Source organism: Oncorhynchus mykiss, chromosome 14 (assembly GCF_013265735.2).
Source record: "Oncorhynchus mykiss isolate Arlee chromosome 14, USDA_OmykA_1.1, whole genome shotgun sequence".
Taxonomy (NCBI): Eukaryota; Metazoa; Chordata; class Actinopteri; order Salmoniformes; family Salmonidae; genus Oncorhynchus; species Oncorhynchus mykiss.
In genome coordinates, this window is record NC_048578.1 from 23,801,510 (window position 1) to 23,821,481 (window position 19,972).

The 19,972-nt window shown below is 40.9% G+C and overlaps 1 protein-coding gene across 5 annotated transcripts in view; it reads right to left on the reverse strand.

The window, feature by feature from the left end:
- LOC110489007 (phospholipid-transporting ATPase IA) overlaps positions 1–15,638 on the reverse strand; it is a 189,852-nt gene extending 174,214 nt beyond the window's left edge. For 3 of the 5 annotated variants that reach the window (XM_021561543.2, XM_021561541.2, XM_021561540.2), the window contains exon 1: positions 15,049–15,385. In XM_021561543.2, the coding sequence (XP_021417218.1) occupies positions 15,049–15,097 (49 nt within the window). In that variant the 5' untranslated portion in view covers positions 15,098–15,385. Of the gene's footprint in view, positions 1–15,048; positions 15,386–15,588 lie in introns of those variants that run through there. The other 2 variants (XM_036943167.1, XM_021561542.2) reach the window with 2 other exon arrangements.
- Positions 15,639–19,972: the final 4,334 nt, after the last annotated feature.

Here is a 19,972-nt window from a genome sequence, read left to right on the forward strand (position 1 = left end):
AATACCAGTCGTACAGACAGGCACACTATTGTGTCAATGTCAGTTCCTTACGGTTCCTTTGTTTTCAAAGCTGCAAAATAATTTGGAGGCATTCAAAAGTAAGAGACTTTGGAAAATAAAGTAGTGACTGTAGGCTACCTGTTCTGTGTTTTGTAAAATGTAAAATTACTCAATATAAATCTCTTTAATTAGTGTGTACAAAGGATTTTAGCCCATCACATTATATGTTGGGTTCCTTCACTGTTATCGTGGCAACAGACCCAGCTTTCATAGTCGCTTCCTGATGATGTTATCAAATCTCATAAAAGCACTTTTACAACCTGCAGTAGCATCTACAGATGAAGGATGTTAATTTGATCACTTGTTGCTGAGAATTTTCCTGCATCACTTCGTGATTTACATGAACTCACTGAAAAACCACAATAAAAAAATAAAATAAAAAGTTATATTAACAATAGTGCTGAGCAATTTGTGCTTTGGGGTCTGTTCGATTAAAAAATAATCACATTTTCGATTTTGTTTTCATTTTTTTTTACATTAAGTGCATTATGGGTTGAATGCCTTAACACAGAATAAAACAATTAATACAAGTCCCATGATGGTAGTGACTGCCCATTACCGCTTTCACTTATTAACCATCATGTATTGACATTACTTTAAAAAAATATTTCAGTTGTTAAAATTACATTTGTTTATTTTGATTACTTTATTAGGCCCATTTCATTCCAAGTCGTTATCTCATCTCTATAGAGATGCTGCTTATAAGGTCTGACAAAAACCACTATTTTAATAGTTCTTTAAAGTAAATAAGGCATACTTGACTGCTGAATACCAACCATTTTATTTCTTTATTTTATTTCACCTTTAGTTAACCAGGTAGGCTAGTTGAGAAGAAGTTCTCACTTGCAATGCGACCTGGCCAAGATAAAGCATAGCAATTCGACACATACAACAACACAGAGTTACACAAGGATTAAACAAAACAGTCAATAATACAGCAGAAAAAAAGAAAATAAAAAGTATATGTACAGTGAGTGCAAATGAGGTAATATAAGGGAGTTAAGGCAATAAATAGGCCATGGTGGCGAAGTAATTACAATATAGCAATTTAAACACTGGAATGGTAGATGTGCAGAAGATGAATGTGCAAGTAGAGATACTGGGGTGCAAAGGAGCAAGATAAATAAATAAATACTGTATGGGGATGAGGTAGGTAGATAGATGGGCTGTTTACAGATGGGCTATATACAGGTGCAGTGATCTGTGAGCTGCTCTGACAGCTGGTGCTAAAAGCTAGTGAGGGAGGTAAGAGTCTCCAGCTTCAGAGATTTTTGCAGATCGTTCCAGTCATTGGCAGCAGAGAACTGGAAGGAAAGACGACCAAAGGAGAAATTGGCTTTGGGGGTGACAAGTGAGATATACCTGCTGGAGCGCATGCTACATCTGGGTGCTGCTATGGTGACCAGTGAGCTGAGATAAGGCGAGGCTTTACCTAGCAGAGACTTGTAGATAACCAGGAGCAAGTCTGTTTGGCGACGAGTATGAAGCGAGGGCCAACCAACGAGAGCGTACAGGTTGCAATGGTGGGTAGTGTATGGGGCTTTGGTGACAAATAGGATGGCACTGTGATAGACTGCATCCAATTTGCTGAGAATAGTGTTGGAGGCAATTTTGTAAATGACATCCCCGAAGTCGAGGATCGGTAGGATGGTCAGTTTTACGAGGGTATGTTTGGCAGCATGAGTGAAGGATGCTTTGTTGCGATATAGGAAGCCAATTCTAGATTTAATTTTGGATTGGAGATGCTTCATATGAGTCTGGAAGGAAAGTTTACAGTCTAACCAGACACCTAGGTATTTGTAGTTGTCCACGTATTCTAAGTCAGAGCCGTCCAGAGTAGAGGTCGACCGATTAATCAGAATGGCCGATTAATTAGAGCAGATTTCAAGTTTTCACAACAATATTTTTGGGCGGCGATTTGCCGATTTTTTAATTATTATTTTTTTAAGTTAAAGTGTTCATTCAGTATTGTTGTAATTGCCATTATTACAAATAAATAAAAACAAAATCGGCAGATTATTCAGTATCTGCTTTTTAGGTCCTCCAATAATCGGTATCTGCGTTGAGAAATCATAAATCGGTTGACCTCTACCTCCAACTGCTCGTAAACACAGGGAAAACAAAATGCATGCAATTTAACCGACCCCTGCCCGCACCTGCTCACCCAACCAGCATCACTACTCTGGACTAGAGGTCGACCGATTATGAGTTTAACGCCGATACCGATTATTGGAGGACCAAAAAAGCAGATACCGAATAAAATCGGACGATTTTGTTTTATTTTTTAAATTTGTAATAAATGACAATTACAACAATACTGAATAAACATTTATTTTAATTTAATATAATACATCAATAAAAGCAATTTAGCCTCAAGTAAATAATGAAACATGTTCAATTTGGTTTAAATAATGCAAAAACAAAGTGTTGGAGAAGAAAGTAAAAGTGCAATATGTGCCATGTAAGAAAGCTAATTTTCCAGTTCCTTGCTCAGAACATGAGAACATATGAAAGCTGGTGGTTCCTTTTAACATGAGTCTTCAATATTCCCAGGTAAGAAGTTTTAGGTTGTAGTTATTATAGGTATTATAGGACTATTTCCTTCTATACCATTTGTATTTCATTCACCTTTGACTATTGGATGTTCTTATAGGCACTTTAGTATTGCCAGTGTAACAGTATAGCTTCCGTCCCTCTCCTCGCTCCTCCCTGGGCTCGAACCAGCAACACAACGACAACAGCTTTACCCATGCAGAGCAAGGGAAACAACCACAGGCTCAGAGCGAGTGACGTTTGAAACACTATTAGCACGCTAACTAGCTAGCCATTTCACTTCGGTTACACCAGCCTCATCTCGGGAGTCGATAGGCTTGAAGTCATAAACAGCGCAATGCTTGACGCACAACGAAGAGCTGCTGGCAAAACACACGAAAGTGCTGTTTGGATTAATGTTTACGCGCCTGCTTCTGCCTACCACCGCTCAGTCAGATACTTAGATACTTGTATGCTCAGTCAGATTACATGCAACGCAGGACAAGCTAAATAATATATAGTAATATCATCAACCATGTGTAGTTAACTAGTTAACTATGATTGTTTTTTATAAGATAGGTTTAATGCTAGCTAGCAACTTACCTTGGCTTACTGCATTTGCGCAACAGGCAGCCTCCTTGTGGAGTGCAACGAGAGAGGCAGGTCGTTACTGCGTTGGACTAGTTAAGGTTGCAAGATTGGGTCCCCCGAGCTGACAAGGTGAAAAATCTGTCGTTCTGCCCCTGAACAAGGCAGTTAACCCACCGTTCCTAGGCCGTCATTGAAAATAAGAATGTGTTCTTAACTGACTTCCCTAGTTAAATAAAAAGGTATAAAAAAACATATTTTTTTAATTTATAAATCGGCGCCCAAAAATACCGATTTCTGATTGTTATGAAAACTTGAAATCGGCCCTAATTAAATTGGCCATTCCGATTAAAATCGGTCGACCTCTAGTTGGAGGCCACGGAAGGAGAGTTGTATGGCATTGAAGCTCGTCTGGAGGTTAGTTAACACAGTGTCCAAAGAGGGGCCAGAAGTATACAGAATGGTGTCGTCTGCGTAGAGGTGTACCAGAGAATCACCAACAGCAAGAGCAACATCATTGATGTATACAGAGAAGAGAGTCGGGCCGAGAATTGAGCCCTGTGGCACCCCCATAGAGACTGCCAGAAGTCCGAACTATCAATCACTTAGATTATGTATTTTCAGGTAGAGATGCCTCGCGAAGCAAATGTTTTCTATCCCTCTTGATTGTGAATTATTGTGTCTCTTCTCTCCCTCTCCGTGTCTACTAACCAAACATAGCAGTCGTAAAAGAAACAGACTGGACAAGTAGCCACAATTGATTTGTCATTGTAGTTAATTACCACATTTTTTTGCACTAAACTATGGATATTAAACAAAAATATAAAACGCAACATGTAAAAGTGTTGGTCCCATGCTTCATGAGATGAAATAAAATATCCCAGAAATGTTCCATGAGCACAAAAGCAGAGTTCTCAAATGTTGTGCACAAATGTGTTAACATTCCTGTTAGTGAGCATTTCTCCTTTGCCAAGATAATCCATCCACCTGACAGGTGTGGCATATCAAGAAACTAATTAAACAGCATGGTCGTTACATAGGTGCACCTTGTGCTGGGGTCAATAAAATGCCACTAAAATGTGCAGTTGTGTCTCACAACACAATGCCACAGATGTCTCCAGTTGAGGGAGCGTGCAATTGGCATGCTCACGGCAGGTATGTCCACCAGAGTTTTTTTTAACTGAATGTTAATCTCACTGCCATAAACCACCTAGAACGTAATTTTAGAGAATTTGGCACTACATCCCACAGGCCTCACAACGGCAGACCACGCCAGTACAGGACCTTCAAATCCTGTTGCTGTAGGATCATTTTACTGTAACATTATAGGTCAAATTAAGATCCTACACCTGTAGTATCCATGTGGAGAAAAGCAGTGCTGTGTTTCGTCTGTAAGGATTGCTCAAGACAACAAGAGGGACTACCTGGACTTGTCCAATAAGAAGCGCTCATTTTCCTTTGCATGCCCTAATGAACATGACCCTGGGTGTTTCTATTTCAGCTAGGAGAATGGTGAGTCACATCCAATTAAATTCATCATAACTAACCACGTGTCAATAGACCTACTTTACATTAGTCGGTCCAGTTCCACTCCAACATACGCTGAAGGATTTCCAAAACTCACTTAAGCACACACCACAGGGACATGCATATTTGATGCTTCCTGTTGAATTATTAAAGGGACACTTTGGGATTTTGGCAATGAGGCCCTTTATCTATTTCCCTGATTAACTTGTGCATAGCATTTTTGTCTGTGCCCAGTATGGAGGAAGTTCGAGGTAGTTTCCCGAGCCTAACTAGCGTTAGCACAATGACGAAGTCTATGAGTATCTGCTAGCATCCGTTACACTTTGCCGGGGGATCTTGGGAGGTAACTGACAGTTCCGACACCTCAGCCAAGCCACATCGGATAGTAAATAACAAGCAGAGGCTGACTGAAACACATGATTGTTCCTTTGAACTATTATGTTCTAAATAAACAAAGTTTTAAAAAATTAACGGACAACTAGTAAAGCTCAAACCAAGTTTATTCGCCCACTGGGTCACACAGCTGCATTAGACAAAAACACATTTACACAAGCCCTGGCATTTAAACCTTCCTCCTACGCCGAGTCTCCTCCTTACACATCTGGACAGCCCAATACATCTGTTGCCAGACAGGAAGTTAAGTGATATTGGTAATAAACTCTTCCTTCTCCCTTAATGTGACCTGACCTGGGCCCCCATTCCTCACTAATCTACCCTTATCAGTGACTGCAACCATGTGATTGCCTTTTCCTTACTTCGTAACATTCCAAGCCCCTGGCTCATATCCAACCTTAATTTACCCCACCATACACATTCCTCCTACAAATATCCATCATCTTCTGGTGTAGGAAGTATTTCAAATTACAACCCAACAACTGCAACCAGACTGTGGCCCATCTCCTTTCCATAGAATACCTGATGTCTAACAATAACATGTACTGACAGAGTGTAAACGTTATGCATTCCCCTCTCTCTCATTACCATGAACAAGGATATTTCAAGTTTAGAAGTCAGAACCAAAGGCGTGACCTTGCCAGATGAGCCAGATATCAAATCCTAAGCTTGCAAAAGGCACAGTAGCTACATCAGTATTCAGGTTTAAATCCTCTTAAGGATCCACCACCTTTTTTTTCCCCATTTTTGCCAAAAATGACATACCCAAATCTAACTGCCTGTAGCGCAGGCCCTGAAGCAAGGATATGCATATTCTTGGTACCATTTGAAAAGAAACACTTACGTTTGTCGAAAAGTGAAAGGAATGTAGGAGAACACAATAGATCTGGTAAAATATAAAGAAAAAAAAATGTTCCATCTTTTAAATGCAAGAGAAAGGCCATAATGTATTATTCCAGCCCAGGTGCAATTTAGATTTTACCCACTAGATGGCAGCAACGTGCAAAGTTTTAGAATAATCCAATGAACCATGGCATTTGTTAAATTTTGTATCAAGACTGCCCAAATGTGCCTAATTTGTTTATTAGGAGGTTAGGAGAGTAAGGGCAGCTGTATGAGCGAAAACAATGATGCACACTAAGTACTACATGTTCAAAATTGTGCTCTCTCCTCAAACAATATCATGGTAGTATTTCACTGTAAATTGGACAGTGCAGTTAGGTTAACAAGAATTTAAGCTTTCTGCCAATATCAGATATGTCTATGTCCAGGGAAATGTTCTTGTTACTTACAACCTCATGCTAATCGCATTAGCCTAGATTAGCTCAACATCGCCTTCTGGATGGATATGCTGGACCCTCTCTCTTGATGATGATCCACCAAAGGCATTGTTTTAAGTACTCCAAAACCAGATTTGCCCGAACAAAAAAATGCATCAACCCCTACAAATATATTAATTTATTATTAACCATGCATTATAATTGTAACGCAGATGTTTATTTTGTTATGGATCCATAATGAATTACTATGGGAATAAATATCACTGAATTACATGTGGTCAACTATTTCAGCACCGATTCACACTGCTCTGAGACAAGCATGGGGACTGGCATTGATAAATCAATTACATTTTCATTTTCACTGAATCTCCGTTTGGGTATTGGATAGCCTACAATTAGGGTGTGGAAATGTTAGGATTATTTTTGCTCTTAGTACAGTAGCCTACTCTCGACCGGTCACGTTGTCAGAGTTTCGTTTTTCTTGGATTAGAAATTCCATAATATTAATAACATTTCTTAAAACCAATCCCATATACTGCGTTCTTACAAAAAAAGGTTTTACATTTCTCTAGTACAGCCAATATTAAAAAAGTAAAATGCTTCACAAAGATGCCTTTTGGTGGTCCAACTAGCACTAACTAGCATTAAAAGGCAACAATAGCTGACACTTAAATAATGTGCCATAGAATTCTGTGGCAGCTTGTGTGCTGCAGTACTACACAACTTTTAAAAGGAAGAACCACTGTAGGTTAGTTGTACCAAGTCACGAGCAGGGTCGTAAAACACAAGACTCCGGGCCCATGCCCAAGGGCAACTTCGGTTTCAGTTTCCTGACCATTGATGGTGTTGCCTTTCCGTGGAATGTCGGCCATCGCCTTCTCACCTGACCTTGCAGTCCTGCTGTGGCATGATCGCATTGACCGCTTACTAGAATGTGTGTTGTTCTACAGTGGCCTGCTCATGTAATAACCTTGAACCTCAACGGCAAAAAAAAACCCCAAGGAGCTGATAGTGGACTTCAGGAAACAGCAGAGAGAGCATGCCCCTATTCGTATCGACAGGACCACAGCGGAGAAGGTGAAAAGCTTCAAGTTCCTCGGCGTACACATCTGACCATCTGAAATGGTCCACCCACACAGACAGTGTGGTGAAGAAGGCGCAGCACTGCCTGCCCTCTAGGACACCTACAGCACCCGATGTCACTGGAAAGGCAAAAATAAAATCAAGGACAACCAACCACCTGAGCCACGGCCTGTTCACCCAGCTACCATCCAGAAGGCGAGGTCAGTACAGTTGCACCAAAGTTGGGACCGAGTAACCGACAAACAGCTTCTATCTCAAGGGCCATCAGACTTAAAATAGCCATCACTAGCCGATTAACATCCGGTTACTCAACCCTGCACCTTAGAGGCTGTATTTTCATTATTCTTAGCAATGATTTAGGAATCTTGTGAGCAAGTATTAGCTAGGTTGCCACTTGTTGTTCGCTTATTGAAATGGAATCTTAGTTCATGAAAATAAATAGCTAGCCAGCTAATTAATCCAGTTGCCCAAAGCTAACATTATAAGCAGCCAGCTAGCGTCATCTGGCTAGTGAGGTTCGACCGGACCGGGTTGTGTTGTGAAGCTAGCCACAATAAGGAATAGGCACAATAGTGGAATTTTCGGTTTGCCTTCAAAATAAAAGTATGTCATCGACAGTGATGCAAATGAATACAAATAGAATGCCATACTTTTATTTTGAAGGCTAATCACAAAGTCCACTATTGTGGCTAATCCTTATTGTGGCTAGCTTCACATAGATGGGTCCACCCACAATTCATCAAATAAGAACTGTCTTATAAAGTTGTGTTGTTTTCGATGACACCTAGATTGTCGTTTTGCTATGTTTTTGGGGAAGAACATTGTTTGCATCCATGAGAGTTAGATTTTTTTATGACCAGCACCCTAGGTGCGCAAGACAACTACCAGCATATTATGGCATACGTATCGATGAATCTTTTGTGACATATGAAATATGAGTGATAGTGTAGTCAATGTGTAATAACTACGTAAAACATTTAAGAATGCGTTAAATGATGTGACGTGCAGTCATATTCAGGTCCTGATTGGTCAACAATATTATTTGACAAGTCAAAAAGGTGTTATTTGACATTTATCTTTTTTGACATACAAGACCAAACAGCGTTCCATAGAAATCCTGGTTGAGAATGAAACGACTGAACAAACGAATAACGAAACAGCACAGTAAGAAAGTGAAAGAAATATGTTATATTATAATATATATAAGATAATGCCAACAAAATACATTTTTGGTCAGTGTGGTGTATGTGTGTGTGTAACCTTTATTTAACTAGGCAAGTCAGTTAAAAAACAAATTCTCATTTACAATGACGGCCCGGACAACGCTGGGCCAATTGTGCGCCGCCATATGGGACTCCAAATCACGGCCGAATTCGAACCAGAGACTGTAGTGACGATGCACTACAGTCCTTTTGCACTGAGATGCAGTGCCTTAACACACATGGACGCAGCGGTCTAACTATTTAACTGTACTAGAATGCTTAAAAGGCTGCATATTTTTTGGGGGCAAGAAAGATATCGGTCAAAAATGTTATATTGGTGCATCACTAGCAATAACATCTATTAAATACCTGTATGTGAACAATAACATTTGATATGTACGCTTGACCCCTCTCCCTCACAAACGCATAGCAGGCAGGTAGATGGTAAGAGAAGCCAGAGGAAAAGGCTTTTTCTCAACTCTCTCCTATAGAGATTCCATAAATGATGCTGGAGCCGAGTATTGAGTCATGTTCCCGGGCTGGAGCGGTGTATTGATTATATGTTTGTTTATTCCACATGTAACTGTGTTGTTGTGTGTCGAACTGCTTTATCTTGGCCAGGTCGCAGTTGCAAATAAGAACTTGTTCTCAACTAGCCTACCTGGTTAAATAAAGGTGAAATAAAATAAAAAAAATGAGTTATGTTCCCGTGCTGGAGCGGCGTATTGAATTATGTTCCTGTGCTGGGTGTACACTAGGCTGATGTGTGGGGTATGAAATGTGGTTATTATAGGTGTGGTGTGCCATGGTTGCCAGAATAGCTCATAAATAAGATTGATCTGGGCTGAGATCAAAGGATCAAATCGATTAACGTGGAGGGGCAGAAAGACAATCATTACCTGTCAGCAATGGGGTCCTACTGATGAAAATGAGTGCAATAGGCTCTCTTTCATGTGCTGGTTTACAGTATTGGGCTTATAGGCCCTCTTCATCTTAAGACCATGAGCCAATCAATAATATGAGCATCTTTGTATGGCAGTGCACAAATTACTGCATATTCACACAGCTCTGTGCATGTGTTGAGTGGGAGTGAGAGAAAGTGGGAGAAAAGCAGGGAGGATTAGGCTATTGTACCAACACTTGTATCAACCCTCATCTGCCATCTACACTGACTTCGAGACAGAAGAGTGGTTGTCTCTTTGAGGTGAGCCGAAGAGAATGAGAGAATGGGGGGAAATGGATATTAGCCCGAGGGTAGCGCGGTGATGGAAGGAAGGACATGAAGTGGAAAATAGAAAAAGGAGATACCCTCGTGAGGGTGCGGCGCGGGAGGAGAATAGAGGGGGGCCGGGGGGGGGGGGGGGACTTGGTATGACAGGCTTCTGACCCCAGACAAGGGATTTAATGGCGGGTTGGGCTTTTGTGTCACATTATCAGCCGGTGATCCGCCAGGCACATGGGCAGACCAGACGCCAATCCTGTCAAGGTCGTTCTATGTCATTTCAGCAAGCCATGCACCCGCCAGATTGTTTCTGTAGTTAGAACCAAATAATATTATAATTCCTGCAACATTAATTTGTTTAAATATAATTTGTTCTCTGAGAAATTAAGCTAATTGATTGCACCCAAATTGGTCATTTTAATTGATAGGATTCACATAATATTCAATAAATACAGTAGCAACATCCAATTTGGGCCAAACGGCATCATAACAATGAGTAAGACCTGAGGAATCCAAATAAATGGTCAAACACCCCCATAGGACCCTCCATACCCCATGCCAATCCCACCCCAACAACAAGTATTTAGTATCAGTTCTCAATGTCTGACAAATAGTATGGAGCGGCGGCTTGGCATATTGTTTCTTCAATCTGTCATTTGTTTTTTCCCGTGTTTAGGGAAATGTCCCATCCTACATTTTGAAGTGAACAGGTTCTGACCACTAGATGGAGCCGTTCCTGCTATTAGTTATTTACATATTAGTTTCCAGTCTATGAACAAAACCCATGCTTTGGTTTTGTTTACCTGGCCACTGTTACCAATGATTACTTTTTAGCATGTGGCAAAAATACAATGCAAGTCAATGGCACTTATATTAGCATTTTCACACTTCATATCCAAAACATCTATAAAGTAACATGCTACTTACTATAATATCTCATCGGAGTGTGCCAGAGCGAAGAATAACTGATGGATTTAAGAAAGGCCATATTCAAACAGGTGTTACGCGGTGTCAGTAAATGTCGGCATAAAAGCGTAATTACACTCTGGATAACATGAAAACAGCCTAACCAGCTCTGCTAGGGCAAGTGAAATGGTCAGCGTTTGGGTAGGGGCTAAAGGAACTTCTTGACGCTACCCATCCCTTTTGCAGGATAATTGTCATCAACAACCGCTGAATAGCATAGCGCCACATTCACATAATATTACAAAAAAAAAGTTATATTCATGAAATCACAAGTGGAATATTGCAAAACACAGCTTAGCCTTTTGTTAATCCACCTGTCGTTTCGATTTTGAAAATATATTTTACAGCGAAAGCAATCCAAGTGTTTGTGTAAATGTATTGATCGCTCGATAAAACATTAAGTACACTTAACATCAAGTAGCTCGGTCACGAAAATCTGAAAAGCAATCAAATTAATCGTTTACCTTTGATGATCTTCGGATGTTTTCACTCAGGAGACTCCCAGTTACACATTAAATGTTCCTTTTGTTCCATAAAGATTATTTTTATATCCAAAATACCTCCGTTTGTTTGGCGCATTATGTTCAGAAATCCACAGGAAAGAGAGGTCACGACAACGCAGACAAATTCCAAATAATATCCGTAATGTCCACAGAAACATGTCAAACGTTTTTTATAATCAATCCTCAGGTTGTTTTTAAAATATATAATCGATAATATATCAAGTAGGAGAGGGAAAGGAAATGGCTGTCTGAACTCTGTTGCGTGAGCAAAACTCATGTGACCACCTGACGCGATGTTATCTTTCTGCCTCATTCAAAATAAAAGCCTGAAACTATGTCTGAAGACTGTTGACACCTTGAGGAAGCGATAGGAAAAGGAATCTGGGGAGAGAGCGAGAGAAGGGGAGAGAGCGAGAGAGAGAGAGAGAGAGAAGGGGAGAGAGCGAGAGAGAGAGAGAGAGAGAAGGGGAGAGAGCGAGAGAGAGAGAGAGAGAGAAGGGGAGAGAGCGAGAGAGAGAGAGAGAGAGAAGGGGAGAGAGCGAGAGAGAGAGAGAGAGAGAGAAGGGGAGAGAGCGAGAGAGAGAGAGAGAGAGAAGGGGAGAGAGCGAGAGAGAGAGAGAGAGAGAAGGGGAGAGAGCGAGAGAGAGAGAGAGAGAGAAGGGGAGAGAGCGAGAGAGAGAGAGAGAGAAGGGGAGAGAGCGAGAGAGAGAGAGAGAGAGAGAGAAGGGGAGAGAGAGAGAGAAGGGGAGAGAGCGAGAGAGAGAAGGGGAGAGAGCGAGAGAGAGAGAGAAGGGGAGAGAGCGAGAGAGAGAGAGAAGGGGAGAGAGCGAGAGAGAGAGAAGGGGAGAGAGCGAGAGAGAGAAGGGGAGAGAGAGAGAGAGAGAGAGAAGGGGAGAGAGAGAGAAGGGGAGAGAGCGAGAGAGAGAGAGAAGGGGAGAGAGAGAGAAGGGGAGAGAGCGAGAGAGAGAGAAGGGGAGAGAGCGAGAGAAGGGGAGAGAGCGAGAGAAGGGGAAAGAGCGAAGGGGGTAGACTCTGTTAAGTGTGTTTCTTGTGAATAATATTTGTTAGAACAAAGCAGAATGGTGGAGGATTAGGTATTTATGTGAATGGGCAGAACAGACACACAAGCACTAAGCTCTTGATGTGACCAATGTGATTCTCTCTGGGCTAGTTTACCTGGCCAGCTGGGGTCCGGGCTACTTTGCCTGGCCAGGTGGGGTCCGGGGTGGAGGTGGGGTCTGGGTTTCTTTACCTGGCCAGGTGGGGGCTGGGCTGGGGTCTGTATGTGGTGATTGTAGACAAGCAGGTGAAACAGGTCATTAAACAAAAAAGAGGATGGTGGTTGCTGACATCTGTCAATTAAGACTTATTGAACCCATTCCATCTGGGGGATATCCCTCAACAGCAATCATCGCTCCTTTCAAAAGGATCTCATCTGAGCTTATAGCACACACACGCCTCCTCGTAAGAGATGTGGACAATTCACAGCGCACACCGAACCCATCTTTGAAAGTCCTGGGTGCCATTACCTGTCAATGCCTTGCCTGGTTCTGTACACGTGTAGATGTCCTCTCATATCACCCAGGCCCCAGTCTACACACAGTTCTCAGATAAGGCTGTTTTAGCAACATGGCCTGGGCCCAGTGAGGGCAGCGCGAGCCGTGACGTCTGATGTCCCCACAGCGGAGGGAAGCCAAGCGGCACGTGGTGGAGAGACTGGGGAGTGTGATGTCGCACAGAGAAGCTGACAGACAGGCCACGGGTGGATTAGGTGGTAAGCCTGGCAGAGGGCTGCCCTTTCTAGATGGAAACAGGGCCCTGATGTACTGCAGTGATAAAAAAAAATCACAACAGGAAGGGAGGGGATGCAAGGAACAGGAGGATAGGGGCAGGATATGCAGCAAAATAACAAGTTGAGAGAGAGAAGAAAAAAAGTACTTGCTGGGACAGGATAGGTCACGACGGACTTGTCAGACAGGCAGGGCAGGCCCTAATCGATTCCAATGTTCAGAAAAGTGCTTCCGCAGAAAAATAGGATACTTTTTCTTTAGATAGGTGGGTGTGGCATAAGGCCCAGACAGCTTCACAGCCAAGTAGAAAGGGAAACGTTTGCTCTTTGTAACTGGAAAAAAAATAAGTGGAGGGCAGTAGTGAGGGTGGGGTTGGGGTGGTGACAGGCCTTGCATAATTTATGTTCTCACTCTTGTGACTGCAGCTGCAACAGTCAACAGTCTTCTTCGGAATCTATGCTTTCGTTTAATTATTTAGAGTCCTACCTACCAATACAATGCATTGAAACTCATCTCACTCTCCTTTGAAAGGCCAGGCTCCTTCGATTGAACACAATGGAATTATCACCCCTGGCTTCAGCTGCATTGGGAGTAATTCAGACCTTTCACTTTCACATCATCTAGAACAGATGACACAGAAAAAGCAGTCCCAGTTATGCTAGGCAGCTTCTATTGTCATAAGATATGTGTTGGCTTGGGGAAGGCTCGTGGCACTTCAAGGATTTGGTCTCTCAGGTTTATAATAGGCTCATTAGGCTGAAGTGCAACGATGTCAATTTCCCTTAGGCTTACAGACATTTTTAATAAAGTAACATAAGGTGAGGTAGGCTATTTGTTCAAAGTTCTTTCCTAATGCTTGTTTAATAACACCCACTAAACAAGCAATCCAACTGCCATGGTGGGAGTGCCTAGAAGACGATAGGTAGCCACATCATCTGCTTTAATAGCTTTACTATGCTTTTGCTGTGGAATAGTTGTAGTGAAATATACTCTATTCAAAATGGTCTGAGCTCAAAATGTCTAGATTTCATGTACAGTGCAGCTGTGATGCACTGAGGAAGTAAACACAAAAATAAAAATCAATAAAACGTTCACTCAAATTTAGATCACGTTCCATGGTCTTCGTATAATTTTTTTTTTTTTTTAAACACTTCCATTTCACAGAACACTTGGTCCTTCAAAGCAGCTGGAGATCCGGATATTCCATTTGGGGCATGGTATTTCATCCAGAGTGCAGACAAATGGAAACAGCGATCGATACAAATCAAACCGACTGCAACTTGCCTCGAGCATAGGTCTAAACTTTCAACACCATAGCCAGAGTAAGCCACGACCCCGCCTTTGTCAACACAAGTATAGGGATCTTTAGCTACAAATAAGTAAAATGTCTACAAATAGCAATACGCTGTTTCTATACAATACACACAGTGGTATTCTATTTTCAGGGACTTGGATAATCTTGAGTCATTAGTAAATTAAACAGATATCCCATCATTGAGGATGCCATCTAGCTTCACATTTTCTTATGATAGGTGTATCTTATTTCCATTGTAACGTTCATGGAGATGAGGGGGAATTGCATGTGATTGAAAAGGTGTATTTATGCATCAGTTTTCGAACCGCAGTGGTGGTTACGATGCAGAAAATTGCCTGTCGGTCATAATACTAGTCACCGGACATGATATATAATATTTTGCTGTATGATATCTGCATGCATACTTGCTATAAAGCTACCTAAGTAGCTAGAAGAGGTCAAGTTTAGCCAACTAACGTTAGCGAACTGGATAATAATAGCTAGCTACCTGAACATAACCACACATAACGATATCAATCTCACAGGGGCATAACGTGGGAATAACTTGTAATTAACCCAACCGGCTACGTGCATATCTAGCTACTCACCCTCCACTCGGGAGCGAAGATCAGACATCGTTTTCTGCACGGGCGGCATCTCTCCACAGAGCTCGAGCGATGGCACCTGTCAAACGCTGCTTTGCTCCCGCCGGTTTGCTGCCTCTTTTCACCCGTCTAGTGATTCAAGGCCAGTCTACATTCAACGGGGGAAAAAAATCTCTCATACAGACGGTAAACGTATCTTCAAATGCTAACGAATAACGACAAACAATGTACTCGCGACTTCGTGGGTCCCCCCTGCATATCTTTACTCATTGAATTGATGAAGAAAGACGTCAGATCCAAAACGAGTATTCACATGAACTGAAATGAGGATGATGCCGCTTCACAATATGGACGGTACCATCACAAATGCAGGTAGGGGAAAACGATTGCTAAATTAAATATTTCTGCCTGGCTCACATAAAATCAACAAAGAGATCATTCAAATTCTATTGCAAAATAAAATGTAGATATGCAGATTCACAGTTAATTTAGACTATATCGATAAGATGTAAGAATACAGAAATAATTGGTAAGGAGTATTACCCAACATGGCGGATGCATTAGCGACTCCTGTGGAGATTCGCGACTGCGGTTTAGTCATGAAGGGGGAAGTAATGACAGTTCGCTATTTATGAGTCTCTGCCTGAAGCAGTCACCACTGTGCGATTTGCTGAGTTTATAATTATTTTAGGATATTAAAGCCCTAAAACAATTCATTTCTTTTTTTGTTGAGAATACGTTATTTGTGTGTTTACTTGTGGTTTAGGCTGAAATCCCAAGCATTAACATTTTGTTTTCCTGTAGGCTGTTAGCAAAATTAACAGCCAACTGTATTTATTTGTTATGTGAAATGTATTTTGTCGTCTCAGAAATCATGAGTATTTGGAGTCCAGAAGTTTATTTAAAATAATGTTATAAAACATTCATGGCTACCATATAATCCCTAAACAGTTTAAATTAATCTTTATCAACCCAACACTTGAAAAGGGTATGTCATTTAAGACAAACAATAAACTGTGAACCTTTAGCCTAACTGATGGCTTTCCAGTTGTCTGTATACAGATCTCCCTAATTCATTGTACATAACGAATACAACATGTTGTGAAAATGGTTACAAGGCTTTCTGACGGAGAAGATGTTTGTGAAGAAAATTATATACAGTTGAAGTCAGAAGTTTACATACACCTTAGCAAAATACATTTAAACTCAGTTTTCACAATTCTTGACATTAAATCATAGTAAGTTCAGTTAGGATCACCACTTTATTTTAAGAATGTGAAATGTCAGAATAATAGTAGAGATAATTATTTATTTCAGCTTTTATTTATTTCATCACATTCCCAGTGGATCAGAAGTTTACATACACTCAATTAGTATTTGGTAGCATTGCCTTTAAATTGTTTAACTTGGGTCAAATGTTCCAGGTAGCCTTCCACAAGCTTCCCACAATAAGTTGGGTGAATTTTGGTCCATTCCTCCTGACAGAGCTGGTGTAACTGACTCAGGTTTGTAGGCCTCATTGCTCACATACACTTTTTCTGTTCTGCCCACAAATTTTCTATGGGATTGAGGTCAGGGCTTTGTGATGGCCACTCCAAATACCTTGACTTTGTTGTCCTTAAGCCATTTTGCCACAACTTTGGAAGTATGCTTGGGGTCATTGTCCATTTGGAAGACCCATTTGCGACCAAGCTTTAACTTCCGGACTGATGTCTTGAGATGTTGCTTCAATATATCCACATAATTATTCCTCCTCATGATGCCATCTATTTTGTGCAGTGCACCAATACCTCCTGCAGCAAAGCAACCCCACAACATGATGCTGCCACCCCGATACTTCACAGTTGGGATGATGTTCTTCAGCTTGCAAGCCTCCTCTTTTTTCCTCCAAACATAACGATGGTCATTATGGTCAAACAGTTATATTTTTGTTTCATCAGACCAGAGGATATTTCTCAAAAAAGTATGATCAGTTGTGCAGTTGCAAACCTTAGTCTGGCTTTTTTATGGTGGTTTTGGAGCAGTGGCTTCTTCCTTGCTGAGCGACCTTGTCAATTAGCCTATCAGAAGCTTCTAAAGCCATGACATAATTTTCTGGAATTTTCCAAGCTGTTTAAAGGCACAGTCAACTGAGTGTATGTAAACTTCTGACCCACTGGAATTGTGATACAGTGAATTATAAGTGAAATAATCTGTCTGTAAACAATTGTTGGAAAAATGACTTGTGTCGTGCATAAAGTAGATGTCCGAACCGACTTTTCGAAACTATAGTTTGTTAACAAGAATATTGTGGAGTGGTTGAAAAACAAGTTTTAATGACTTCAACCTAAGTGTATGTAAACTTCCGACTTCAACTGTACATGTCAGCTGGTGTTTTTTTTCTGTGTCATTTTACTCAGACAGAGTTTGCAGCATGACCAGCCACACCAAATAAATTAGTTCTAGCAGTATCAGTAGCAATCTTAATATGTTATTATTGTCTAGAGAGATGCTTAGCAGACAGTCTAATCCAGGGTGATTTACATAGCCATCAGTGGAGGCTTGTGGTAGTAGCTATAGGAGGACGGGTTCATTCATTGTATTGACTGAATGGAATAAATGGAACTGACTCAAACGTGGTTTCCATATGTTTGATGTGTTTGACACCTTTCTATTTATTCCATTCCAGCCATTACAATGAGTCCTACCTCCTATGGCTCCTCCCACGAGCTTCCTCTGACATTCATAGAACTTATTGTGAACCTGGCTGCTTGATCAATATTTGTGGCTGGACACAACTGAGGTCTGTGGCTTCCCCTCTAAGATATATGAACATATACTAGTCTGTCAGTCTGGATTGTATTCACATTCGACTTTTATAGAATAGAATAGAATAACTTTATTTTTCCCAGAGGGAATGCCGGTATGGTCAGGATTGTAGGTTTGATTCCTGCTGGGGCCAAGGATACGAAAATGTATTCACGCACTACTGCAAGTTGCTTTGGATAAACACATCTGCTAAAATGCAATATATTGTTTATTATGCTATAGTATAAATCTTTGTTTCTTTTCAAATTACATGAAATTATTGATTTGTGATAATTCAAGGAGATAGTAGTACCAGATACACCTATGACATACAACTTGCCTCCTGCTCCTGTCAACCCACTGATCTATGAGAACTATGTTTGGAAAGTAGAAGATACATTCAAGCAGACCAGCATATCTGTGGAGGTGTGAGAAACGCTGAAAGTGTGAGAAGTATTAAATCTACAAGAACACAATGCTATTCATGTTTAATGCATGTTAAAGATATATATATTTATATATATATATATATATATATATATATATATATACAAATTTGAATAGATTATGGATATGATGATGACATATTCAAAGAGAACTAGAAAAACCACACCCACAGTTGGATATATATCTCTTGCAAAGATTTCATTTTTCTCTCTCCACCTAATTGAACATCCGCATGCCACCACAGGGGTTTTGGTTCTATGGCTCCTAAGGTTGCTTAGCAACAGTGACAAGAAGCCTGCCCGTTTGATTATGTGCGTGGTGTTTTTTTTTATTGCATATCATTCTAAAAAAATGACAACTCACCCCTCTACATGCCTTGCCCCTGTCAAAGCAGTTTGAATTGTCATGAAACCCTGCATGTTTTGGGTTTTGTTCAGTTCTGCTATAATGATCACAATGGCTGCCATTGTTCGACCGAATTGACATGTGGGACATTATAAGCTAAATCCAACATGTTAATAAAACATTTTAGGACAGAGCTTTAACAACTCTAATTACACCATTGTTTGGACTGGACAGTGGTATATAGACTAAACATGACAGCATTGTAAGGGGAATTGAGCAACTGAATTGTCTGAATTGCCTTGGATTCAATCCTTTTCATCTGCACAATAAATGATGTAACGCACCTCTTAACTGTTATGATTGCACAGATCTTATTTAATGCCCCTTAGAAGAGCATACTGCAAATGTAACTTGAGCAGGAGATTTCTTTAATAAAGCATGCGCTGCTCATCAAAGATAATTTCCCCTCAAGGCTCTGGCAATAGCAGAGATACAATTCAGAAGCAAGGAAGGAACAGAGCAACAGAGCTACGATTCAAAAGCAAGGAAGGAGCACCAACTGAAATGGTTCACTACATTTACATTTAGACTGAGTAGCCTATCTTGCAATATGGCTTAAAGGGCGGTAGGCCTATTGATAGAGATGAACACCATAGAACGCTGGAGCCACTCTATACAAAACTCATGTCCTTACCATAAAGTAACTCATTTAATTCGTTAATAGCTTGTCATAGCTTAATAGCTTAATGTAATTTGATTTAAGATGACAGGTACTTCCGGTTTTCCATCTGAGGAATGGTCATTTAGATAAACACGGTTACCATGAAGCAGGAAGTTCAATCTAATGCACCATCCTCTCGTTGTAGGAGTCGTGAGGCCATTTGGCCGGGTAGACCACAGTCTTTCATGGACTTAGCTTGTTTGATTTGATTTGATTTGATTATGTTGGCATTACTGCCCACTCTTGTTGTAATGGGACCTGCAATTATCTTTGCCTCTCTCTACAGTCAAAGGTCTTGGGTCTGAGAAACCGGCAGCACTGCTACTGACCACAGGCTAGGACTGTGCAGCATAAGTCTGACCACACAGAGAGATGAGTGTGTGTGTGTGTGTGTGTGTGTGTGGCTTTCTCCATAATCAGATAAGAGCCCAGTAAATGCCGACCACTGAGCTGAACTAATGTAACAGAGTCAAGGACAGATGATCTTAATAAAGATGTGAATACCAAGAGGACCTTCGCCTCGCTTGAGTCCATACAGAAGTTGCAGCGATGGGACAAGACTTTAACTACCAATTGGATATCACAAAATTGGGTAAAAAAAAAAATATTTGTCATCTTAATAAATGT